Raw genomic sequence first — 26,386 nt, forward strand, 5'->3', positions numbered from 1 at the left:
CTGACTGTTACGGCACCAGGTGCTCACCTCGGCAGGTAGGGAAGGTGCTTGTGCTGCAGCTGCTGCCCTGGGCCTGGGAAAGCCTGGGATAGGGGAGGAGGAAGAAAGGTGCCATAGAGGGAAAGGGAAGCCCAGGAAGAGTTTAGGAGGAGATGTGGGGGAGGTGGTGAGAGGGGAAAGCAAGGAGGGCATGAGGACTGAGAAATGTTGCAGCTGGAAAGGACCTCAGGGACCATCTGCTTCAACAGTTTTCTTGTTGTTCAGACATTTTCCAGTTGTTTCTGACTCTTTGAGACCCCATTTGGGGTTTTCTTGGCAGAGATGCTGGATTGGTGTTTGTTATTTACTTCTCCAGCTCGTTTTTTACATATGAGAAAACTGAGGCAAACAGGGTGAAGTGATTTGCCCAGGGTCACACAGCTAGTAAGTATCTGAGGCCAGATCTGAACCCAGACCCAGCACTCTATCCACTGAGCCACTTAGTGGCTCCACTCTTGTTTTACAGATGGGGAAACTGAGGCCTGGAGAGGGGAAATAGCTTGCCTAAAATCGCACCCTAAATAAATGACCAAGCTGGGAGTTGAATCCAGATCTTCAAATCTAAATCCAGTGCTTTTCTATTAACAAGGAGGAAATTACTATGTTTTTATTCCCAGACCTTGGTACATGGCCTCATATAATGCACACTAGGCATTTAATATATTGAAAACAAAATGAGAGGGTATAGAGACGCAGTAGATGGCTAGAGGAGAACCCGGCCTGGGCTGGGTGGTGGGAGAACAAATGAACTTCCTTTGGGCCCCAGGGTGTTTCCAGTTTCCTCCGATGTCACCTTATACAGGCATCCCAGCCCTGGACAGGAGATCCTTCAGAGCACACAGTCAGCAGGTCACAGCCTTCCCCTCACCCCAAGTCTAGACCATCAAAGAGATAGACAGATCCCAGACAAGGGGTCAGGCAGGGTCAGAGGCAGGAGACAGGACAGGTTGAAGGGGGGCCAGTGGGGGAGAAATCTCGAGGGTGGCCAATTATTTGTCCCTAAAGATTCCTGGGGGTTGGGAGGGAGGCAGGTATCTGGGGGCATCTACAGATTCATTTGAGAGCCAGGAGGTAGATGGCCCATGGCTGGAAATGGAGGGGCTGGCAGTGACGGTGACGGGTACTTCCCCTTTACAGGGAAAGGACAACAAAGATACAACACTGATTTCCAGACTAAATTTGGTGGGGTGGAGAGAGGCTTGAAGGCAGCAGACAATCCCTTTTCAGAGAAAAGGGCAGGAAGAAAGAGAGGAAGTTGTGAGATCAGGCGGGCAGAGGGTGGAGGGCTTCTCGTCACCAGGTTCCAGGCTCCTCTGTTCTTTCCTCCCCCTCCTCCCTACATGGGATGGATTCAGCAAGCCCCGAAGACTCTTCCATGCAGTGATTCCTCACTCCAGCTTCCCGTTCCCAGAGGCCCCAGGCTATCAAAAAAAATTATTGTTCGAGACTCTCTTTTCCCCAGATGCCTTTCCAGGCTTCCCTCCCATCCACCCCTTATTTATTGGACTCAGTGGGCAAGAAACTTAACCTTGTTTGCCTCAGTTTCCTCATCTTTAAAATGAACTGAAGAAGGAAATGGCAAATCACTCTGGTATCTCTGCCAAGAAAACTCCAAATGGGGTCAGGAAGAATCAGACATGAACGAAAAACTACTGAACGCGCGCGCGCGAGCACACACACACACGCATACACATACCCCAACAGTTGTCCACAGGGAGTTTGGGATTCTGCGGGACCTTGGGTTCACATTCTGGCTGGGAAAAGTAAGACATACAGAGGAGAGGAGGTACCAGATAACACAACTGGTGGATCAATGAGACCCAACCAACATTTTTCAGGCACTTACCATGAGCCAGGCCCAGTGTTGGGGGGCCCATAGCTGGGGTTGTGAAGATTAGCATGAAAAAGTTCCTCAAGGACCTTACATTCTGTGGTGCAAGCCCCCAAAGAATGATATCAAGGGACTCCAGGAAGGAAAAGTCACCTCAGCTTAGATTCAGCCTTGTGTAGGAAATAATAGAAACTCAGTAAACATAGGACATAAAATGATAGAGCATACAACTTGGGAGGCAGTGAGGTGGAGCAGTCAGGAGGACCTGAGTTCAAATCCAGCTTCAGACATTTATGAGCTATATGACCCTGGGCAAGTCACTTAACCCTGTTTGCCTTGGGGGGCAGGGAAGAGCATACAACATGTAATGTCCAAGTACGGACTTGGGTAAATCACTTCCCCTCTTTGGGCCTCATTTTCCCCATCTGTAAATCGAAAGGGATTGGATTAGATAATCCTGAAGGATTCCCTCTAGCTCTAAAGTTTATATGATCCTATGGAGAGAAATTGTTAGAGGTAGAAGGGGTAGAGAGGTCATCTGGTCCCACCCCTTCATTTTTTTTTTTTTTTGGTTTTTGGCAGGGCAATTGAGGTTAAGTGACTTATCCAAGGTCACACAGCTAGTAATTATGTCAAGTGTCTGAGGCTGGATTTGAACTCAGGTCCTCCTGACTCCAGGGCCAGTGCTCTACGCACTGCACCACCTAGCTGCCCCTCGCCCCTTCATTTTAATGAAGAGAAAAACAAGGCCCAGAGAATTCCTGACTTCACCCAGACAAGAAGCCGAAGGACAGGGATTTAAAGCCAAGGCCTCTGGCTCCAGATCAGTCACCCTTGCACCATGATGCTCATGTGGGCTAGACCACTGGTGATCAATTTAAGGTAGATAGATAAGAGCTGGCGAGATGCTAGAGGGAAGCCTGGGAAGCTGGGAAAGGCAACCTGGGGAGAAGCGGGTCTTGAACAAAAATTTTTTTGATAGCCTGGGGCCTCTGGGAATGGGTTGTTGGGTTGAGCAATCACAGAGTTGACCATTGTGAAACTCAAATAGAAATAGGGCCACTAAATCATCCATAGAGATCCATGTGGGCACAGATTGACATAGAAAACCACATATTAACATTATCTATGTCTTATTATATTTTTATTTATTTTGTTAAATATTTCTCCACTACATTTTGACCTAGTTTGGTCAGTTATATGTGGCCCCAGCTGTGTATCTGACATCTCTGCGCTAGACCATTTAAAAGTCAGGTTGACTAAATGGTTGGACCTCAGGAGTAATTGTTAATAGGTTAGTGTCAATTTGGGTGGGGGGAAGTCTCTAGGGAAAAGGCCAGGGATCTGTGCTTGACCCTGTGCTCTGGGACATTTTCCTTTTTAAAGGCAATCAGAGGGCCAAACATGGATTCAAGAAGTTGTTGTCGTTCAGTCGTTTCAGTCATGTCCAACTCTGTGTGACCCCACTGGGGGTTTTCTTGGCAAAGGTTACTGGAAGGGTTTGCCATCTCCTTCTCCAGCTCATTTTACAGATGAGGAAATTGAGGCAAACAGGTTAAGTGACTTGTTCAGGGTCACACATCTAGTAAGTGCCTGAGGTCGGATTTGAACTCATGAGGGTATCTTCCTGACTCCTGGCCCATCACTCTATCCACTGCATCATCTAGCTGTCCATAGGATTCAGGAAGACCTGAGTTCAAATGTGACCTCAGACACTTACTTCCTGTGTGATACTGGGCAGGTCAATCAATCTCTGAACCTTTCAGTTCTCCATCTTTTTTTGGATAATAATAATAATGATAGCTAACATTTATGTTGTACTTACTATGTGCCAGGCTCTGTGCTAAGCGCTTTACAATTATCATCTCATTTAGTCCTCACAACAACCCTGAGAGGTAGGTGCTGTTATTATCTCTGTCTCATGCCTATTTCCTTACCTTACGCTTGCCTTCTGTTCCCTTATACTTATGAAGTTGGTTTTTTGAACCCTAGTATAAGACTTTACATTGATATCCGTTAAATATCATCTTCTTAGATCCAGCTCAGCATTGTAGCCTCTTAAGATCTTTTCAGCTCCTATTATCTAAGGTGTTAGCTTACAAGACTAAAGGACCATACGGCAGCCTAAATGTGAACGAGGTTTTAGGCTGCATTAGAAAGAGCCACAGTTTCCAGGACCAAGGGGGCGATAATTCTACTATACTTTGCAATACAGATATATTTATAGATCCCATTTCTCATAATGCTTGGGGAGGAAGGAACTTCATTCTCTGGGGGAATTTCTCTAGACTACATTTCCCAGAAGGCTGTGTGTTAGCCCACAGTATGGCAACGCCAATGGGCATTTGGTGAGGAGGTGCTGCATCATGAGAGGTATAAAAGTGCGGAAAATGTGGTACGGGTGGTGGGTACACTGGTGGTAGAGAGAGACAAGAAATACCTTCTGTGTGCTCCCTGGCTGGGAGTGTTTGGTTGGCTTCAGTTCAAAGGAAGGTGTGAAAGGGTGGCTTTGTGCAGAAAAGATCAAGTGGATTGCCCTTGGCCATGGTGCCCTGAACGCTGCCATCCCATGATGCTGATGGCTGCAGTTCCTGGGACAGAAGACTTTAGCGCTTCTGCGGTCCCTGGGAGTCAGTGGTCTCCAGCTTGCTGCCCTGGCTGACATGGAAGCGAAGGCTGCCTCGGCAGAGGGGTTTTGGAGTCTGATCTTCCAACCAGGTGCCATGAGTTTGATCTGACTGTATGCCTCCTCTGTTGTGGTGAAGACCCAGAGGAATTAAATGGGGAGGTGACTGATACTCCCTGGGAGACGCAGGAAAAGGCCATGGAAGGGTGAAGGGAATGCTCATACCTGGTCCAGTTCCTTGTTCTTTATCTTGCTGCTGTTTAAATCAAATGCCTTTTGCTTTTGGATCAAGGTGGCATTCGGTCTGGTACCTCTCTTGGCAATCTCACCAGCTCGCATGGGTTCAATGATCTCATCGGAGACGACTTCCCAATCCATGCATTCAGGTCAAGACTGTGATCTCCTTGAGATCAGAGATTATAGTTTCACCTTTTCTTTGTATCCCCAGTGCTTAGTGTAGTGCCTGGTGCATAGTAGGTCCTTAATAAAAGCTAGTTGACTGACTCTCCAGTCTCCCTCCTGGGCTCCGGTCCCACATTACTGACTATTAGATATCCTCTAGGCATTTAAAAACTCAACACGTCTAAAACAAAAGCTGTGGGTGCCATCATCCTTCCAGTCCCCTGAGGTCTGCAACCTCAGAATTGCCTACAACTTCCCCCATCCCCACTGGACTACTTCTCTTTGTCAATACTGTCTCCACTTTCGCCTCTCTCCTTTTTCTCCACTCAGGCAGTCATCACCTAGATTCAGGGCTTCCTCACCTTTCACCTGGACTTTTGGAATTGCCTCTTGATCGGTCTCTCAGCCTCCAGGCTCCTCCTTCTCCCATCCATTCTCCACAAGACAGTCAAATGAACATTCCTAAAGCATAGATCTGACCGTGTGACTCCCTTGCTCAGAAAACACCAAGGTCCCTCTATTGCCTTTAGGTTAGAGCACAGCCTCCCCATTTAGCATTTAAAGCCTTCACCACGACATTGCAGGCTCCCTTTCCAGGCTTTCTTCATATAGTTGCCCTTCACAGGCTCTGTTTTCAAACCAAACTGGCCTCTCTGCTGTTCCTCATTCCCTGCATTCCGGCTTCCTCTGTGTGCCTTTGCTGAGGCTGTGTTCCACACCTGGAATGTACTCTTTGCTTATCTTTACTCCTTGGAATCCTGAGCTTCCTTAAAAGTTCAGCTCAGGGGGCCACCATCTAAGGCAGCCTTCCTTGGTCTCCCCGGTTGATAGTGCCCCTGAAGCTACTTTGCACATGTTATTTACTTATATGTATATGCTTCCTTCATTAAAATGTAAGATCCTTTAGGGCAGAAGTGGTTTGGGGTGGTCTTATATCTCCAGTGCCTAGCATGGGGAGCAATAAATGCTTGCTGGTTGATAGATAGGGATTCAAACAGTGGTTTTGAATAGATGATGACCCAATAGTGCTCTAAATCTTCTTGTGGTTGGGTGGCTGTGTGTGCCATGCTAGGAAGGACTGATGAAGGGCCTCGAGGTCATGTCCTCTGAGGCTGGTTGAAGGGAAGACCTAGAGATACATAACAGTGGTTTTCAAGGATCTGAAGGGCCATGGTGAAAAAGGGGTCAGCCTCATTCTGCTTGGCTCCAGAGGGCAGAACCAGGCATGTGCAGATGGGCCAATGTGGGCCGGATGTCAGGAAGACCTTTCTGACAGCTCTGGTGGAGCCATCCAAAAATGGAATGAATTAGCTCAGGAGCTCCCCCTTCCTGGAGGTCTTCAAGAAAAGGATGGGCGACCTCTCATAAGGGGAGATTAGAAAAGGAAATATTGTTCAGATATAGCCTTCCATCCAACCTTTCCATGTTTGACATTTGGTGAAACTGAGGCTAACTTGCCCTTGGTCATACGTTAAGCTTGATGGCATGGCCAGAACTCGAATTCAGGTTTCTTGAATTGTGGCATAATGAGGGGTAGAGGGTGGGTGGAGAGGTATAGTGAAAAGAGTGTAGGATTTGCAGTCAGAGGATCTGGGTTTGAATTCTTCCCCTGCTACTAATTGGCTGTGTGACCTCGGACAAGGAGTTTACTCTCTCTGGTCCTCCATTACAAAATGAGGGGGTCAGCCTAGATCAAGGGTTATTAACCTTTCTTGTGTGTCCTGAAAAAGAGTTTTAAATGCATAAAGTACAGAGGATTACAAAGGAAAGCAGTCCTATTGAAATACAGTTACCAAAATATTCAACAAAACCCCAAACTCAAGTTCATGCACCCGGGTGAAGACTCCTGGCTGGATATTCTGTCTTCAGAACTTTGAGCTCTGACACCTGAGACATGTTCTTTTCCATGTCTAATTGATTTATATGCAGACTTGCACATGTATGTAGACACAAATAATCCATGTGCACACTCCCTCACAGACGGGCATAGAGGAAGTAAGGATACTGCCACCCCTGCTTAATGCTCCCTTCAAGTACAGACGGCATCTCCACATTCCCTGGTGGGGCCTAGAAGCCTGGGCTGGTCACTCAAGTCAGGTTCTTCCAGCCCTAGAGGGGCTTTCCTGAGCTTGAATCCTGGCAGGCTTAAATGCAGGAAATAGGGCAAAGGTCCCGAGTCCTTCAAACAGAGGTGCAAGGGGCTACAGCTTCCCTGGCTGGAATCCCAGAGAAGGAGGGCCAGGGCCTGATCTCATCTCCAACCTGCATCTGCCTTTCCCTGCTCACTTACGACCCAGTGTGTCCTGTATCCCCTCAGGGCCCTGTCCTCGGTGCTAGAAGCCCAGCTCATCTGGCACACTCATACGGGTCAATGGCTGACAAAGCAGGAATGTGCCCTTCCAGATCACAGGTCATGCATTGTCAAGTGACTGTCATGGGAGTGATTTGGGAGACCAGGACAAGCTGGGCCAGTGAGATTTCTGAGGGGAACTGTAAGTCCATCTCACTTAACCCCAGGGCTTGTAGACTTCACCCTAACCCTGCCCCCATCGGAGGTGGTCTGCTGTAATGGAAAAACACCCCGGATCCAGTCAGGAGACAGCAGTCAGAAGCCTCATTCTATTATTTCCTATCTGGTTGCTTCCCTACTACCTACCAACATGGCCACATCCAACCTAAACCTCCAAACCCTCACTTGATCTGTCCGTCTCCTGCCTATCATCCCGTATCTCTCCTCCTTTTTGAGGCATCTCTAATCAGTGCCTTTCTTTCTTCCTATTCTCTTCTTAATTCTATAATCTGGCTCCTGACCTCAGGATTCCACCGAAACTAACTCCCTCCAAAGTTACCAACGACCTATTGGTTGCCCAATCCAACGGCCTTTCCTCAGTCACCATCCTTCTTAACCTCTCTCTAGCCTTTGACCGCTGCTGATCATCCACCCTCTTCTCTTTGACACTCACTTCTTTCTGGGTTTTCATGACATTGTTTTACCTCCATTGTTCCTCCTCCTACCTGTCTGACTGCCCCTGCTCCATTTCCTTTGCTGGATTTTAAACATCCAGGTTGTCAACACTAATCATGGGTGTCCTCGGACTTTCTGTCCTGAGCCCTATTCTCTTCTCCCCCCGAACTGTTTCGCTTGGTGATCTCATCGGCCCTCATGGATTCCATGATCATCTCTCTGCTAATGATTTTCAGACCTACTTATCCAGCTGTAAGCTCTCTCCTAACCTCCAAACTCCAACTGCCTGTTGGATATCTTGAACTAGACGTTCCTTAGACATCTTAAATTCAACGTGGTTAAAACTGGACTGCTGATCTTTCCTCCCTTCTCCCTAAGCCTTCTCTTCTTCCTCTCTTTCCTCCAAGTCGCCCAGGCCCTCAACCTAGGTGTCATCTTGGGCTCCTACACTCCATCTCCTGACTCTAGGCATTTTGTCTGGCCATCCCCCGTGCCTGGAATTCTCCCCCTCCTCACCTCTACTTCCTGGCTTCCCTGGCTTCCTTCAAGTCCCAGCTAACATCTCATCTTCCACAGGAAGTCTTTTGCAATATGCCCTAATGCTAATGCCTCCCCTCTGTTGACTGAATCTTATTTATCTTTTTTTAAAGTTAATTAATTTTTTTTAACTTTACAACATTCAGTTTCACAAGTTTTTGAGTTCCAAATTTTCTCCACCCCCTCTCCTCCCCCCTGCCCCCAATATGGCATGTAATCTGATACAGGTTCTACATATACCTTCACATTAAACTTGTTTTCCCAATAATCAAGTTGTAAATAATTATAACCAATGAAATGAACCATGAGAAAGATGAAACAAAACCAAGAATTAAATAAAATAAAATAAAACAAAGAGAGAGCAAATAGTCTGCTTCAATCTGCATTCAGACTCCAGAACTGAATCCTATTTATCTTGTCTATATTTGATTGTACATAGTTGTCTGCATATTATCTCCCCCATTAGTCTGTGAGATCCCTGAGGGCAGGAGCTGTTTTTGCCTTTCTTTGTCTGCCCAGTACTCAGTACACAGTAGGTGATTAATAAATGCTTCTTGCCTTGACCTTGGACAGGTAATTTCAGCTTCCTGAGCTTTTCTCGTTTGTAAAGTGGAGATAATAATACTTGTGCTCCTCATGACAAATGTTCCTGGTGGGGGAAATGTCTGTAAACCTTCACATGGAGTAGAAAAGATGGTCCTTATTGTGCCATCACCTGGACAGGCACAGAGCACTGTCCCACTGATTCTTCTGGTTGATCCTCAGAACACCAGGGCACCAGGCTTACAGAGAAATGACTTGCCTAAGGTCACACTGCTAGTCAGTGACATAGGTAGGAATTATTTCATAGGATGTCAGAGCTGGCAAGACTCTTGGAGATCATCTCATTGACCTCCTTAATTTAGAAATGAGGAAACTGGAGTCTAGAGAAGTTGTGAGATGCCCAAGTCCACAAGGCCAATGAACCTGAGTATTCCAATACTCTTCCTTCCTTTTTTTTTAATATATGAAACACATACTTTATTATTTAAAAGTATGTATTACATTTAACAAGATAGTAACAAAATTGCTCTGTTTGTGTCCCCTTCTGGACTCCTCCTGCCTATGGTTCTTTTTTAAAAAAATTGTATTCTTTAAAAAAAAATTTTCCTTTTCTTTTTTTCATCACTACTCAGTAGTTATCCTTCCACTGAGTCACACTGCCCCTCATCAAAACAGGGCTAACTGCCTTCCCTTCCTCTTCCTGGAGTCTGCTGGTCCTGCCAAGCCAACTCCCCACTCCCCTCAGGATTCCATGATATCAGTCCTAAAGGGGATAGTTTGTATCCTGGAGGAAGAAAGCATCTACAAAATGGGGATGGTGCTAAATGTTCCACCCACCTCTCAGAGATGCTGCAAACAGGCTTTATGCGATCAAGCATGTCAGGCATGGTGGTATTACAATTTGTCATTTGCAAGGGGTGTCAGGTTGTGGTCTGGGCATCCATGGGCCTGGAACAGTCCTGGATCCCAGCCCAGCTGTTTTCCACCTGGGTCACTTCGGCTAAGTCACTTCCTTCTTAGGGCCTTAGTTTTCATTACCTGTAAGATGAGGGGATTGGACCAGACCAAGGCCTCTTTACCATTTTATATCTTGTAGATCCCTCTGGCAGCAAATCTGGTGAAGTCCCTGGAGCCCCTCTCAGAATCATGGTTTTAAATAAATGCATAAAGTAAAATCCAGAGGGTCAGAGGAAGGGAAGGGACTAAATGTTGGTTAGGTGCACGTACCATGTCAGGCACTGTGTTAAGTACTTTACAAATGTTATCTCATTTGATTACAAAGAAAACCAAAGGTTAATGAAAATAAAGATGTATTTTTCCTCCTCCAAGCTTTCAGACCTCCTGAAATGCCTGCATGGATCCTTTGGGGGTTCAGAAGGGGGTCCGTGGACCTCAGGTAAAGAATGCCTGGAGCAGGTGATTTCTAAGCTCAAAGCTCTGAACCCTTGGATCCTTTGGGCCTCTGATTTTAGCCCCAACTTTGCCACTGACTTCCTCTCCAGGGCTATCAGTTTCCTTCCCTGTAAAAAAGATCTTATACTAAGGATGTCTCTGATGCCTCATTGTAGCCTGATGGTGACCCCCAGGAATCCTGAAAACTTAACTGGTGGGACCAAAGCTCTAGCAGATCCTACCAGGCTGGACAAGCTTTGAATAGGGGCCCAGTGCTGGCTGCATATTTATGTACCAAGGACAAGCCTAGCTAAGGGGGCAGAAGCTCTTCATCGTTGGCCTCTTGTAATGGAGCCTGCCTGCTCAGACGCCCTTGGCACCATCGTAGTTAACAACCGACCAGGTTCTCATCATTGTGATCATCATCACCATCGTTAATATTTATATTAACTTTATGGTTTGTAAAGTGCTTTACAAATGTTATTTTATCCTCCTAACAATCCTTGAAGGAAGGCATGACATTTTACAGATGAGGCAGACAGAAGTGACGTAAGCGTCCAAGGTCACAAGGGCAGCTAAGTGGGGCAGTGGATTGGCAGGCCTGGTGTCAGGAGGACCTGAGTTTGAATCCGGCCTCACACATTTTACTAGCTGTGTGACCCTGGGCAAGTCACTTACCCCTGTTTGTCTCAGTTTCCTCAACTGTAAAATGAGCTGGAGAAGGAAATGGCAAACCACTCCAGTATCTTTGCCAAGAAAACCCCAAAAGAGTTGGACACGACTGAAATGACTGAACAACAACCAAGATCACAAAGCTAGTAAGTGTCTGAGGCCAGATTGGAGCTCTTCCTGACTCCAGGCTTGGTGCTCTATCTACTGCACCACCGAGACCTCATAGTTGTTTGGAAGGGGATGGAAAGGAAAGAGAATATTTATTCTCTTCTCTTGACACCAAAAGATACAGGGATGTCCTCCAATTAGTTGAAGGGGAAGCCCTCTTTTTTAATTAGAAGAGCCCTGTAAATCATGTGGACTGGATAGAGGAGGGGCTTTCTGTTTATTAATGGAGCAGGACCCCCTTAATTCAAAACTGACTTTTTTCTTGGAACAAAGATGTTACCTCCATTAACCTTCAGAGCCAGCAGAGAAGGTAAGAGATGAATGAGTGAGAAGAGGAGTTCAGGCAATGGAACCTAACAAGAAGGAATATGATTAAGAACATGGGATCTGACTTGACCAGCAGTAGTAGATGCAGCTTCAAGACCCAGGTCTCCTGGGAAATCTTTCTTTCCACCTCTCTCTTTTGGAGGATGGAGCAGGAGGGAGCATAGTAATTCTGCACCTTCTCTGCAGGCGGACATATAGAAAGCTACTCTTCTGGTGGGCAGAAAGGTTGGTCAGAGGCTTTTTTTCTCTCCTTTCTTTTTCTTTCCACACTTTCTGCTAAGGGTTGGGAAGTCTGTGCGACCTCATGTCAACACAGGCCAACCAGACCCAGGAGAGGTCAAGTTTGGTGGCATGGTTTTTCAGAAATCATTATATGCCTCATATTTTTACAACCGTCACTAAGGTTTCTATTTTATTACATGAGTCATTTTTGATAGATTTGAATGTTTGCACTGATTACAGAATTTCTCCTGGTATTCCATGTGCTTAATAGATCTCAGCTTAAATTAACATGGTCATCACTGACCTAAGAATTTCCTTGTTCCATGTTCCTGATAGTCTGTATTAAATATCTCTTGAGCAAAACGTGTCTTTATTTTGGGACATTTCTCTTCTAGGTGCTGCTCTAGGGAATATCTGAAAGATCCTAAGAGTCCTGGTCCCTAACACACACACACACACACACACACACACACACAGACACACACACAGACACACACACATATACACACGATTGTCCTTTGTTCTCCAAGAGGACCAAATGACATCACTGTCAGAGTAAAATTACAGTGTGTCAGACTGTGGCTGATCAGACCAGTATGAGCTTGGAATGTTCTACCACAGGTAGGGCACAAATAGTCCATATGAACATTTGGGGCGATACTCTAAATTTGCATCTCGAGTTTCCTTTGAGCTGTTTCAATTCTGCTTTGCTCACAGAGCACAGCACCTTCTCTGACGTGGGCACACCATGCTGAGTGTCCTGTGCCAGTGTCTCCCATGTCATGCAATCAATTCCAAAGTTCTTGAGAGAGACCTTGAGAGTGTCCTTGTATCACTTCTTCTCACCACCATGTGAAGGCTTGCCCTGTGTGAGTTCTCCATAAAATAGTTTTGTTTTTTTTTGGCAAGCCTATGTTTTGCATTCTAACAACGTGGCCAGCCCATCGGAGTTGCGCTCTCTGAAGCAGAGTTTGAATGCTTGGCATTTTAGCTCAAGAAAGGACCTCAGTGTCTGGTACCTTATCCTGTCAGGTGATCTTCAGAATCTTCCTAAGACAATTCACATGGAAGCGATTCAGTTTCCTGGCATGGCGCTGGTAGACTGTCCAGGTTTCACAGGCATACAACCATGATGTCAGCACAATGGCTCTGTAGACCTTCAGTTTGGTAGTCAGTCTTTTCTCCCACGCTTTCCTTTGGAGCCTCCCAAACACTGAGCTAGCTCTGGCAATGTGTGCATCAACCTCATCATCTATGTGGACATCCCTGGAAAGTACGCTTCCAAGGTAAGCGAATTTATCCACAGTATTCAAAACTTTTCCATTTGCTGTAACTGATGGTTCCACGTATGGGTGGTGCGGTGGTGGCTGATGGAGCACCTGTGTTTTCTCGGTGTTAATTGTTAGACCAAAATCAGCACAAGCAGCAGAGAATCCATCCATACATTGTTGCATCTCAGCTTCGGAGGCTGCATTGAGTGCACAGTCATCTGCAAACAGAAAGTCATGCACCAACACTCCCTCCACTTTGGTCTTGGCTTGTAGCCTTTTCAGGTTAAAGAATTTACTATCAGTGTGGTAGTTAACAGCAGCCTTGATCACACAAGGGACAAATTTTGTGGCCATGTGTGTTGGCAATCAAAATGGGCTCTTAGCACTCAGTTCAACCAAGTGCCCTTGAAGAGTTTGGCCTTTGTTTCCTTGATTAGTTCGGGAGTCCTTGGTGACCTCCTTGCCTCGGGGGTTTGATTGGCATGTTTGGGACACCAGAGGCTTTTAGACCACGTGCGTTTAAGTGGCCTCTTTGTGACGATTTTAGGTCAAGCGGGTGAGTCACATGTGTGACTCACCCTTGACCCTGAAAAAGATATAAAATCAGGGGTTGGCTTTCTCTTTTTCAGAGCTCTTAACCACAGCCGTGGTGGCGCATGTGACTCTGGGCCAGCCCTTGTTATGAGCTCCCGGGCTGAACTTAGATGTTGGTCTGTCTGTCGCTGTTTGTAATTTGTTTGTGTTTGCTCTGAAGTTCAGGGTGGGGCTTTTTCTCCTGAACTAGGTGACTGGTATTTGTATGCTGAATTAAAGTAAGCTTGTCAACCCCTTGACGTTGCTCTCCTTAGTAAAACAGATCAAAAGAACCTGGGCTTTGGCAGTGTTCTGTGAGCCGGTTGTTGTTGGTTTTACACCCCCACAGCAGCTGCTAGCCGGATTGTTGAAACACCATGAAGTCACGAAGACCATTTGCTAATATATCATGAGGGAGACTTTGATCTTCATCAACAGAGGGCACATCACTCCGGTTAAACAATGGTTATTTCAAAGTATCAAAGTTAACTCTAAAAAATAGAATGGAGACATTAATCCTGGCTAGACCTGCTTCCCTTAATCGACAGGAAAGCCCCAGTGTGAGAGGAAAGAAGGCCTGATGGCTCAATGCTTCCCATGTTATGGGATGGAGCTATCTGATGGGAATGTCATCCAAAGGTGCACCATTTTGATCTTAATTTAACTCCAAGAAAACACGCATCTTGACATTATAAATAAGTGAGCATGCCTTTTGTAGACAAAAGGAAAAAATAATGTTGTACCCGTATACCTATTAACATTTTTCCAAATGTGTGTAGGTGCTACTATGACTAACAAAATGTAAATTCATTTAGGCATTTTTTTGTCACCATGCATTTTCCCAGTCAATGAGTAGCAATAGTACAAGTACTATCGGGGCAGCTTGGTGGCACAGTGAGTAGAGACCTGAGTTCAAATCCGACCTCAGACACTTGACACACTTACTACCTGTGTGACCTTGGGCAAGTCACTTAACCCCAATTGCCCTGCCCGCCCCCCAAAACCCAAGTACTATGGAACTTTTCGACATTAAAAGTAAAAAGGGGTTTTCCTATTGGGAAGCATTAGAAACCACTGGACTACATTGGTGATCTATAACAATGCTTTCCAGCTGTGACCCTCCATGATTTTTCAGACCCTGGTGGTCTCACTGCCTGCTTGCCTCCCTGAGCTCTTGGGTCTAGAGGTAGCTGTGGGGCATATGTGCGGTCCATGGCTGAAGCCCTCTGGGCTCCAGGGCAGAGGGCTTTGGCCACACCTCCCTATGTTGGCCTTCCAGGGGAATATAGAAGTTTCAAAGCTGGATTGAGCAATACAGCCTGGGGTTTTTCTTGTTCACAAGAAGACTTAGCCTAACGGCACCTCTGGGCTCCCTCTCCTGCCACTCAGGATGAAGTTCCCTTCTACAGTTTTGGCTGCTCTTTGTCATCCTAGGACCTCTCATCTCTCCAGAGATCATAGTCTCTCTCTAATAAGGAACTTGGGGATTATCTACTCCAATCTCCTCATAAGGAGCAATGCCTCATCCTTCAAGTTGAGGGCTCCTTAAAGACAGAGGCTCAGTATCCTCCTTCACTCTGGGGATTTTCTGAGGACAGGGGCCAAACCACACTCCTTTTTGAGCCCCAGTTTCTCCACCTGAATAATGAGGGTGTTGACTGATCATAAAATCACTGAATCTTAGAGTTGGAGGGACACTCCCAGGCAATTTAGCTCAGCAATCTTCCACAAAACCCAACCTTCACCTGATGACCACCATGAAGACCTGAAGACCCCCCATGCCCCATCTCCAAAGATGGCATCCCATTCACTTTGGGAGAGCTCCCATTGTTAGGAGGTTGTGCTTTACTTCAAGCCTAAATATGCCTCTTCAAAGTCTTGCTAAGAGAACTGGCAATCCCAGTTCTGCCCTCCAGGACCAAATAGAACATATCTGATCTCTCCTCCACATGTGAAAACCCATCAAATATTTGAAGGTAACTATATATCAGGCAGCTAGGTGGCTGGAGCAGTGGGCTTACAGTTAGGAAGACTTGAGTTAAAGTCCAACCTCAGACACTTCCTAGCTATGTGACCCTGGGCAAGTCACTTACCCTATTTACCTTAACCCACTGGAGAAGGAAATGGCAAATCATTCCAGTGGTTGTTGTTTGTCCTTCATTCTCAAAGAGGACCATGACATCAGGAAGGTGATGCCATCATTTGCAAGCGAATTGGATCTAAGTGAGGAAGGGCTGTGCAAAGTCACCAGCCTCACTTTCTCCTCCAGTCATCTGGGTCCAGTGGTGAGACAGAGATCAGGATGACTATATATGGCCCCCAAACCACTCCAGTATCTTTGCCAAGAAAGCCTCATGAACAGCAGGGTCCACGGGGTCACAAAGAGTTGGATGTGATTGGATGATAACAACAAGAAGCTATCTACCAGGTCCATGGCCAGTCTTTTCTAAAGCCTAGAGATACCTAGTTCTACCACCCATCCTTGAATGGCACGGTTTTGGGGCCTCACACTCTGCTGCTTGTCAATGTCCTTCATCAAATGCATTGCCTGGAACAGAACAGAGTATTCCGGATGTATTCTGATTGGAGCAGGATAAAACGGAGAAAGCCAGCTCCCGGGCTTTGGACCCCATGCATCTCTTTATTATTTTTTTTTTTAAATGTTGTTGATACTGGTTTTTACCTTAATAAATGCTTTTCATTCATTCTTCTTAGGCCACATTGAGAGAGGCAGAGAATCAAGGACAAGGAAATTGATGGCCCCCCTATATCCTGCCCCAGTCAGTCTGCATCTTGATATTGTGCTCAGTTCTGGGCCCCCTCTCATCTGTTCTTCCCATCTGGAGCCCCACTAGATACTTGGTCTGGATGCTGCCATGCTGTGGGCTATTAATGATAAGTAACCAAAGAACAGTTTGACATAAATTTCCTGCCTCTTTTGTGCACATCTCCCTAGAGCAGGAGTTGGAAACATATTTCATGAGCTAGAAGGTATTCAGAAGAAGGTGGCCAGGATGGTGAGGGGCCTCAAAACCAGGCCACATGAAGACCAGTTGAAGAAACCAGTTGGGGAAGAGGGCGGATGAATATAATATAGGTAAGTCATTTGGTTCAGGGCCCTCATTTTACTGATGAAGAAACAGGCCCAGAGAATCCTAGATTTTGAGCAGGAAGAGAGACCTTTGAGGCCATCTAGATTGTCCCTTCCCCACCTCATTTTACAGATGAGGGAAATGTTTTTTGGGGAAGCTGAATTGACATACCAGAGGTCACACAGCTAACCCATTATCAAAGGTGAGATGTGAACCCAAGTCCTTTGAGTCCCAAGCTAGTGACCATACTATGCTGCTGAAGGTCATGTGACTGAGCCTGGATTCAAAGCCAGGGCCACTGACTCCAGATTCAGCATTCTTTCCCTGTGCCAGACTACCTCTCCCAGATAAACCGCCTCCAAGTTGGTGAAGGGCTGTGGCAGGGAAGAGAGGGATTGGACCCATCTCTCTCAAGCCCAAAGGGCAGATCTGGAAGGGGTGGGGAAAGTAGTGGGGAGGCTAGCTGTAAAGGAAAACTCAAGAATTAGCACTCTCTAAGATTGGAACAGGCAGGCTGCAAGGGATTTTCCTCACTAGAAGTTTTTGAGGGAAGTCTGAATGCCCATGTGTGGGGGATGTTTTCAAAGGGGATTCCTATATTGCTAAAGGTTAGACTGACTGGTTGGCCTCTGAGGTCCTTTCCAGTTGTGATTCCGTGAAGCCTTCCCAGACTAATGACCCACTCTGACCACTGCTGTTTGCTCTGACAGCTCACCTAACCTAAAGATTTAGCCAAGTCTGAGGTTTGTGACTTATGTGGGTCTTGTCTGCTCCCTTAGAGATGATGAGCTCCCTGGAAGGAAGACTATATTCTGCCTTCTCTCCTCCCACTAGGGGCTCCCAGAGGGCATGGGTCTTATCTTCCCACTCGGGCTCTTGAGGGCAGAGACCATGTCTCCCACCTCTTCCTGGGGATCCCTGAAGAGACGGCTACTTCCCCCTTAAGACTGGATAGGGTGGGAGTCATCTCTGCCTTCAGGCTGAGGCATCATGGTGCAGTGGAGAGAATACTGGAGTCAGAGGACCTGAGTTCAAACATCAGCTCAGTTACCTGTGTGACCCTGGACATCTAAAATCTCCCAGCCTCCTCATCTGTGAAATGAGGGGATTGGGTGGGATGCCTGCTAAGGGCTTTTCAGCCTTAAATCTACACTCCTCTAATCCTAGATACTGTGTAAATCACTCAACATTTTTTAGGCCTTGGTTTCCTCATCTGTAAAATGAAGGGATTGGATCACTAAGGTCCCTCCCAGCTGTAATTCTATTTTGTTGCCCAACCGAGGCTCTTGTGGGGTATCCAAGGGACACCATTTGTGGATCTCATTTTGCATGGTCTAAAGGACTTTCCCATGAAGGAAACTCCAGTGCTGTTTGTCTTCCAAGGTTAAGGATTGTGGGCAGACCCCAAGCCCCAATTTTAAACAGTAGTTTCATTTCTCTTCCCCAGAGGGAAAAAAATCCAGAGTCTCACTGCTGTCTTGGAAAATGTCCTAGATTGGCATAAGAACAGTCTGGGTACAATGGGGAGAACCCTGGGACCAGGAGGGCTGTTTCTGGGGATGGCAGATGCAAAGGTGTCAAAACATGTTACTGGTAGTGCGCCTAACTGATCTGGGCCAGATTAAAACGAAATTGGGAAATATTTAACCAAATAGATAAAAAGATAATAAAACAGAGAAACATTTAAAACAAATAAAACATTTAAAAACTATCAATATACAACCCACAAGGATCTTTGTGTAGGGATTCATGGCCCCTGTTTAGGTTTGGATTTGACACCATTGATGTAGGGGAAAGTGCCCTGGTTTTTTGTCCCAGCTATCTCACTACCTTGATGTACAATTTTTGGTAAGTCATATTGTTTTCCTCATCTGTAAATGGAGGGGATTGGACAACATGATCTCCAAGGGACATTATTTAAAGTCTACAGAGCTTAAGTCTGGCCCATTTCCCACTAGCATAGCATAACTTCACTCAACAAAGATTTAGCACCTACTGTGTGCACACCACTGGGACTCAGACAAATCAAGTCTACCCTCTGGAAAATAGGGACGATAATCCCTGCCCTGGACAAGGGGGAACCTTGTCCAAGGGCATTATCAGAATCAGGCGAGATAAGGCATGTGAGGACCATTCCAATCCATGAAGCCATATACAAATGTAACCTGTCTGTGGCTGATGCCTAAAATAGTAGCAAACTCCCCAGGGTGATGGTAAAGGGATTTGTACCCGTAGGGCAGCTTGGAGGCTTAGTCTGAAGAAGAGACCCAGGCCCAGTTCTACTGCTGGCACTAATGTGTCTCTTCTCCTCTCTGGGCTTTCATTTCCCCCTTTGTCAAATGGAGAATCAAAGAAGAGAGTATGGGTGATGCATCCCATCCTCCCTTTTGGAAAGAATTACAGACTCATAGGACTTAAGGGATCTTAGAAAATGTGTAGTCCAACCCCCTAATTTCACAAAGAGAAGTGACTTGCCCAGGGTCACACAGTAAAGAGCAGAGCTAGGGTTTAAATCCAGGTCCTTAAACTTCAAATCCAGCACGCTTTCCATCATACCCTGGTGCCTCTGGTGCTAGGTTACTGAGTGAAGTTAGAAGTCTCTTCTCTGTTCTGGGCCTGGGTTTTCCCACCTGTAAAATGACTGTGTGTGGGTGACCAAGGCCTTGCCCTGAAGACTGGTGTAAGGGCGGCTGCCTTTGGTGCTGATATCCTGTGTGCTGTGGTGTGGAGTCCAGGCAGCTGATTCCCCTAAAACCTGCCCACCCCCACCCCAAAAAACATGAAAGGAAATGCAGGAAAGTGAAAAGTAAGCCTTTTTTTGTTTTTTATTGTGGTATCAATTCACTTTGTAACAACAGTTCCACAAAACAGTCAACACTGTGCGAGAAAGTAGTTGATGGCACACCTGGAGTCACCCCTCAAACTCAGCTGTGTTCCCATTGCAGGCAGATGGGAACCTCTCCATCATCACAGAGTGCTTCCTGAAACAGTCTTCATTAAGCTCCATGGGTGTTTGGCAATGGTATCAGTTGGCAAAGAAAAAAGATAGAAAGAAAGAAAAATGTTCGACGCGGCTTCTTGGTGAATTAAATGCTCTGTCCACTTCCTCGTTAAGTGCTCCTCAAGGAAGAGCGATGGTTCTGGCGGTTTTACCTACGGTTTGGAAACTCCTTAGGGGCTGAGCTCAGGCAGTGGTCTGATGGGCTCTTCGGGCCTTCCAGAAGGCAAGGGCCCTGGAAGGAGGTTGTTAAAGAGATGGATGAGTTGCCTGGAGGCCCCCATTTCTGAGGACTTTTGGGACCATGCTGTATCAAAGATGGGCTCAGAAAACAAAAGACAGGCCCCTTCCGCTTTAGAGCAGGCCTCATAAGTTTACATCTCTGGGGGTCAAAGGTCGTGACCAAAGTGGATTCTTCAACTTAGGGGTTGCTGGTTGGGGGAGGGGGCAATGTGGCCAGGTGATCTCAATCTAGGCTTAGAGGAAGCCAGGCCATCCTGAGAAGGGGGGATGGGGTATACATCTTTGCTCCCAGGGAGACATTGTACTGTACTGATAATTTCACAGGTTCACAGGTGGGCCTGGGCGAGAGCCTGCTTAGGCTGGGGCAGGTGGAAGCCCTAATACCTCCTTGGCCCCTCATCCTCTCTAGCCAGGGGAAAAAGTGAATGGCTTTGCAGACGCAATAGAAATTCCATTTCCCCCTTTTCCCATTTCCCTTTCCTGCTTTCAGTTCCCTTTTCCCAATTCTTGCTAACACCTTCAGAAATTGGTGCTGCACTTGGCCTAGGCCACACCTGCTGACACCACCACAGCAAGTGGGAGAGAAGCTACCTTCTTGCCTTGTAGAGAGCACTTAAAAGTCCTACAGAAAGTCTATTTCTTTTTCTTTTTGGCAAATGCACAGACAGAAAAGTACAAGCAGTTACTGTTACTTGTAGTTATGTTTATCCTAAACAAAAACATCTCATCTAAAGTATGAACACTGACTTACTCTTAGAGAGGAGAAGAATAAAAAGTTGGAGGATTTTTCTTTGTAGAAAGTGAGTGGCCACCTTCTTGCCTCCTCCTGGTTTGAGCATGGGCTCCATGAATCCCCAACTCTCCTCATCTCACCTCACCTCTCCTTGCCCCAGGCCTGAACAGCTGGGCACATGGTGGGTGAGGAGGGAGCAGCTACCAAAGACAGAGGGCTCCCTGGAGAGGATGAGCCAGAGGAAGGGCAACAGAATATTATGAAGTGGCAACATTCATGGGCTGGGAGGCTGGAGACCCAGGAGTGAGTCTCAGTTCTACCACTGACCCTGTGATCCCTTTCTGGATCTCAGTTTCATCATTTGTATCACATAGGGGCTGGACAAGCAATCTCTACTGAGAATTCTAGGCCTCGAGGAGGCATGTTAACGGCAGCTGCAGACCCTTTGGGTGACATCTGAGAAGCTAGGGACAGAAGAATCAGTGGAGAAGGGAGTGGGATGTGAACCTAGGCCTGTGGGGCAGGTTTATCAGAGGTGAAAACTACTTAGCCTTCCTGGCCCCCATTATTCCTCCAGGTGAACTCACCAAGGCAGACAAATACTGAGGACAGTGATTATATCTCATTGAAACTTTGCCTTCCAGTCTAGAGCATAGCCCTCTGTATATGACATATAAAGGTTGTTTGTAGTTATATTGGCATCTAAATATTGGAACTTGGCTATTTAGAAAATAGAAGCTAGTTCTCCATGGTTGCCTAAACTAGCCCTGTATTTTGCCTGGTGTCACCATGGGAATAATTTCTTCTCTAGTAGAAGTAAAAAACTCATCTTGGGGTAATTAAGTCCTTTATTTTTAGATGGGATGGATGGCTTTCACTGGCTGGAAGTTCTCTGGGAGGCTGTTGGACTGCATCCTTCTCCAAATCCTGACCTGGTTTGGGTTCTGATGGTTTCCCTCTATCTTGGGATACTGAAGCAAGAAGGGCCAGGTCAGATGTGTGGGAGACCAAGGGAAGCGAGAGCTACACCGAGTGGCATCCACAGCCAACAGTGACTTCTTGAGGCTAGAACCTGGCTCACATCGACTTCTGGATCTATTTTTTTCCTACCAAACTCCCTTAGCACAGAGGACTGCAGGACTGTATGACTAAGAGCTGGACAGGCCCTTAGAGATTATCTAGTCCAACCCCCTCATTGTAAATAAACTGAAGAGGTCTCCCCTCCCGAATAATCAGGATGAAGTCACTGGCACTTGGACAGGGGTCAGCTATTAGCCAAGCTCTGCTAGGAGGGGATTCCCTTTAAGGTTTGGCACAGCTGCTCACTTCTGGGCAGGGGAAAAGGCAGGGCAGTGCCCCGAGAGCTGGCAAAACAAAACATCTTCTGGAGGAAGGTAAGCAAGGCCTCATGCAATACTGAGAAATCAACAGGATCCAGAGGGAAGGTCTCACCTGGGACCTAGAAATCGGGGTGTGAATGCCCAGCCAGGTCCACAGGGGAGCTGAATGTCTGGGATGAGCCAGTGCTTTGGGGAGGAAGGCACTAGGGATCTAGGACTACTGCAGAAAAAGCCCTGTCCTAGGGAATCAGACCATCCAGGTTCTAGTCTTGGGTTTGCCACTTACTGCTTGTGTGATCTTGGACAAACTATGTCCCCTCTTCGGGCTTCAATCTCCCTTTAAGCAAAATGAGGGGCTTGGATTTGATGATCTTTGAAGTTCCTTCCAGATTTAACATTTTGATTCTGCGAAGCATACTTAGCACTTGTATTTTGTCTTTTCAAGGGCAGATAGAGGAGGAGAAATCTCATTTTCTATTTTTAAAGTTTAACAATGCTACCAAGATGGAAGGAGGAAAAACAGACTTACTGAGCCATCTTTGGAACAAATGGGCAGATGGGGTCTTTATAAGCTAGATTTCTGACCAAAGTCCTTCTCCTCAACTGTTAAGTCCTGGAGAATTTGACTTTCCATTTATCTCTAGTCACCTTTCTCTTATCCTTGGCCTGTGTTCGGACACACCTTCAGGGCTGGGCTTTGAGGGGGCCCTAAAGCCGAGGTGCGTGGCTTGAAGGATCAGATCAGGGAAATTCATGAACTTGGTGGGGGCCACTTGGTTGAATCACCCTGTGAGCTAGTCCACTTGACTGGCAGTTAAAAGAGCATGCAGTATTTGTTACCAATAAGTCTTTCGGACATCCCTAAAAAATGGTCCTTGGGAGGGCCCAGACAACTGTAAGGGTGGTACAGGAAAAGAACATTGGATGTGAAATTGGAGGACTGGTCTGAATCTAGGCTCTGGGTAACCTTGAGCAAATCACTTTTTTTCCATTGGGCCTAGGTCCTTATCTATAAAATGAAGGGTTTAGAGTCAATGAACTGTAGGGTCCCTTTCAACTTGAAATCCTATGATGAAGTTTAAATGGAATTCAGCAGGCATCCTCAGAATTTTCCCTTTCTTAAAGGTGGAAAGGGCCAAGGATAAGGTGCTCGGTGATCTGGCTGAGAGAATTACCATAAAACTGCAAACTGAGGGCCATGGGAGAGTAGTTTTTCCAGGGTTCTTTAAGAAAGTCCAAAGCTGGTCAACATCAGCCATGCCTCTTTCTCTCAATGATAAGGGGTAGGAAGAGGGTCAACCATCCATACAACTCAGGGGTTGTTTTAGCTGGTAACTGGGGACTAGGATTGTATTACTCTCTCCCGAATCCCAGATCAATGCTGTCCCTTGGAAACCATGCTGCCAGGACCTGATTCCTATAGGCAGTCCTAGGTAAATTCATCTGGGAAATGGCCTGATTATCCCACTGGGAAGATTGTTTGCCTTCAGCAGAGCAGAAAGAGCTGGTTTCTAAAGTCTTGTTCTGCCACTGATGACCTTGTGCAAGTTCCTTCTCCCCCTGAGTTTCCTCTGTAAGATGAGGGGATTGGGCTGGACTGGTGGTCCCTAACCCATGCTTTCCTGCAAATTGGTAAAATATCTAATTTCATAGGTAGTGGAAAAAGCCCTGTATTTGTAGTCAGAAGACCTGTCACTTCCCAGCCATGTGTGACCTTGGGTAAATTCCTTAAGCTCTCTGGGCCTCAATTTGAACCTCTGTAAAATGGATTAGCTAATCTGGAGGCCTAGAATCCTAAAATCTATCTTGCTTCAAATTCTGCAGCCTTAGCATCAAGGCTCAGGAGGAAGGGACTAGGAATGGGCTTGGGAGGATGAATCACTGCTTCTGCTTATAGGTTTTAAGAAATAAGGTCAAATTCCCTTGGTAATAAGTTTTGTGGACAGGGGAATCAGCTGGGGAAACAAGAATCAGATGAGATCAAAGGTCTCTCAGTATCTGATTCAATGACTTCCATCGGTCATTTTCTGGAATCTGGCTTGTGTCTTGCTTGGAGGCTGTGGCCTGGCCACCAAGCGAAGGGATTTGGCTGGTGAATGGGGAGGGAGAGGCTTCCCTGAGCTCTATTCTTCCCCTGTTGCTCAGTCCACCCTCACCTCCCTGGAGGAGCGCTTTGGACAATAAACCTCAAGCAGGGTTTGAATGCCAGTTCTGCCAATGAGTGACCTTGGAGCAAGTAATCACTTGATTCTATGGGCCTCAGTTTCACCATCTGTAAAATTAGACAATCAGACTAGTTGATCTTTAAAGTCTCAACTCTAAATCCTATGATACAGCAGGGGAGGAACTTTCTCTGCCTCTTTATAAGCTGCCAGCAATAGCAGCTGATGTGGGGGGAGGGGTTGCCCTGTCTGGTATTCCTAGCCTGTTGGGTCATTCCTAGTGAAGAGGAAGTGAATTCCCCAGGTCCCGTCATCTTCCATGAGGGTCAAGGAAGCTTAGAATTCTGGCCATAATGACATTTCATCATCTCTCTGCCTCCCCTTTCTTGAAGGCCTGACTCAAGTGGAACCTCTTCCATAAAGCCTTTCCCAACTCCCCTCAGAAGGAAATGTACCTCCCCCTACTTCTGAGCTCCTGTGGCACTTGGCAGGGACCTCCCTTTTGGCTTATTTTATTCCAATTTATGTTGCTGAGATCTACGCATGTGTCTTCTCCCTTCTAAAAGATTTTAAACTTCAGGAGGGCAGGGACTTTTTCTTTTTCTAAACTCTACCTAGTGTCTGGCACACGGCCTGGCACAAGACCTGGCACATGGCAAGTATTTAATAACTGGCTCTAGGATTGAACTGAAGTGCCTCAAGCTCCATTTTTCTGGGCCTTAAAAGGGTTGGTGGGCACATCTTGACCCAGGGGAAAGGAATGGAGGACATTTGGGGGGCACTTGTTTTAGTGTCTTTGACAAAGAATCATCTCATGAGTGGGCAGGAGTTTTAAAAAGGATTGAGCCACACAGCTATTTTAAAACAACAACAACAAATAACTTTCAAACCCCCTTACCCTCAGAAGCACAAAGCAGTCCTGACCCCACTCCCACCCCCAATGCTCAGAAGACAAGATCAAAGGATTCATCCTGAGCCTTCTGCTCAGGCAACAACACACAGAAATGGAGAAGCTAGTACGGGCTCAAAGGTTTAAATACCCACATCAATACCTCATGCTTCCCCCCAATGCCCCTCCCACCAAACCCTCCCACCAAAATTGGCAATACAAGGAGATGCACCCTCCCTAGTTCAAGCCACTGTCGACTGCTTCCCTTGACGGGTGCTAGAGAAAGGGTGCTTCCCACAATGGGGTGGTAGAGATACAGGTGCCATATGTTGTGTGAGCTGGGAAATGCATGCTGTGATCTGAGGATGACTTCCCTTCCCTATCCCCTCTGTCCCCCCCATCCCCCATCCATGCCTTCATTATCCCTTTATATGATACTGTTGTCAAAATATCCTCCCCCTGGTCCCATTTTAGCAATGCATAATTTCCATATATTTTTTTCTGTTTTAAATGAGAGAGTAGGTTTCTTTTTTAAAAGAATGAGCAATTCCTTTAAATTTGAACTCCTGCCAATCTAACCGGAGTCTTTGAATGGCAGGCCAGTCTAAGAAGAATTATAACCTAGGTCCACTTTGACCTTGATGTGAGGGCCCCCTAATAACGCAGACACCCTAGGTCTCCCTCCTGTCTCTCCACCCACCCTTATTTTGAAACCACTATTTAAATGGCAATAGAGTATCTTAAAAAAAAATCAAAACCCTGCCCCTACCCCCTTCCTCCCAGGGACGTTTAGACTGCTTCAAATTGGTATGCTGACCCCGCCTTGTGGGCATGCTGGGTTTGATTTTCCACCCGAATGCAAAGCATAGTGTCTGCCCCTCTTCATGGTGGTAGTGGTGGTAGTGGTGGTGGTGGTGGTGGTGGTGGCTGCGGCTGTGGTGGTACTGGGGATGTTTTTGGCTGCTGAGAGTTTTTGTGACTTAGGACAGGTTTGGCTTGAAATCGATACTGAATGGGGATGGCCCTGCCAGGGAGAGAGGCTGTGTATTCCCAGGAGGGTGGAGCTATAGGATGATACAAGGCTTTTTGTCCTTGAAGGGGTTCTCTGAGGCAGGCACTCCCACCAGCAAGGGATCATTCCGGGCGTGCTGTTCACAGTAACTCATGAGCTCCGAGGAGGCTTTGGACACCTGCATGTGGGTAGAGGTGGAAAAGAGCAAACACAAAGAAACAAGGTCAGGGGATGAGAGGATCTTTAGGCAGGGGCTGAGGAACACGTTATCCTTCTCCTGGCCTTGGGCATGGGCTCATCACAGGATCACAGATCTGGAGCTGAAAGGGACCTCATCTAGGTCAGAGGT

At 46.5% G+C, this 26,386-nt stretch overlaps 1 protein-coding gene across 3 annotated transcripts in view; it reads right to left on the reverse strand.

Moving 5' to 3' along the window:
* Positions 1–19,460: 19,460 nt before the first annotated feature.
* GNG7 (G protein subunit gamma 7) overlaps positions 19,461–26,386 on the reverse strand; it is a 364,198-nt gene continuing 357,272 nt past the window's right edge. For all 3 annotated transcript variants that reach the window (XM_036756425.1, XM_036756410.1, XM_036756417.1), the window contains one exon: positions 19,461–26,215. In XM_036756425.1, the coding sequence (XP_036612320.1) occupies positions 26,090–26,215 (126 nt within the window). In that variant the 3' untranslated portion in view covers positions 19,461–26,089. The remainder of the gene's footprint in view (positions 26,216–26,386) is intronic.

The sequence above is a fragment of the Trichosurus vulpecula genome, chromosome 1 (assembly GCF_011100635.1).
Source record: "Trichosurus vulpecula isolate mTriVul1 chromosome 1, mTriVul1.pri, whole genome shotgun sequence".
NCBI lineage: Eukaryota > Metazoa > Chordata > Mammalia > Diprotodontia > Phalangeridae > Trichosurus > Trichosurus vulpecula.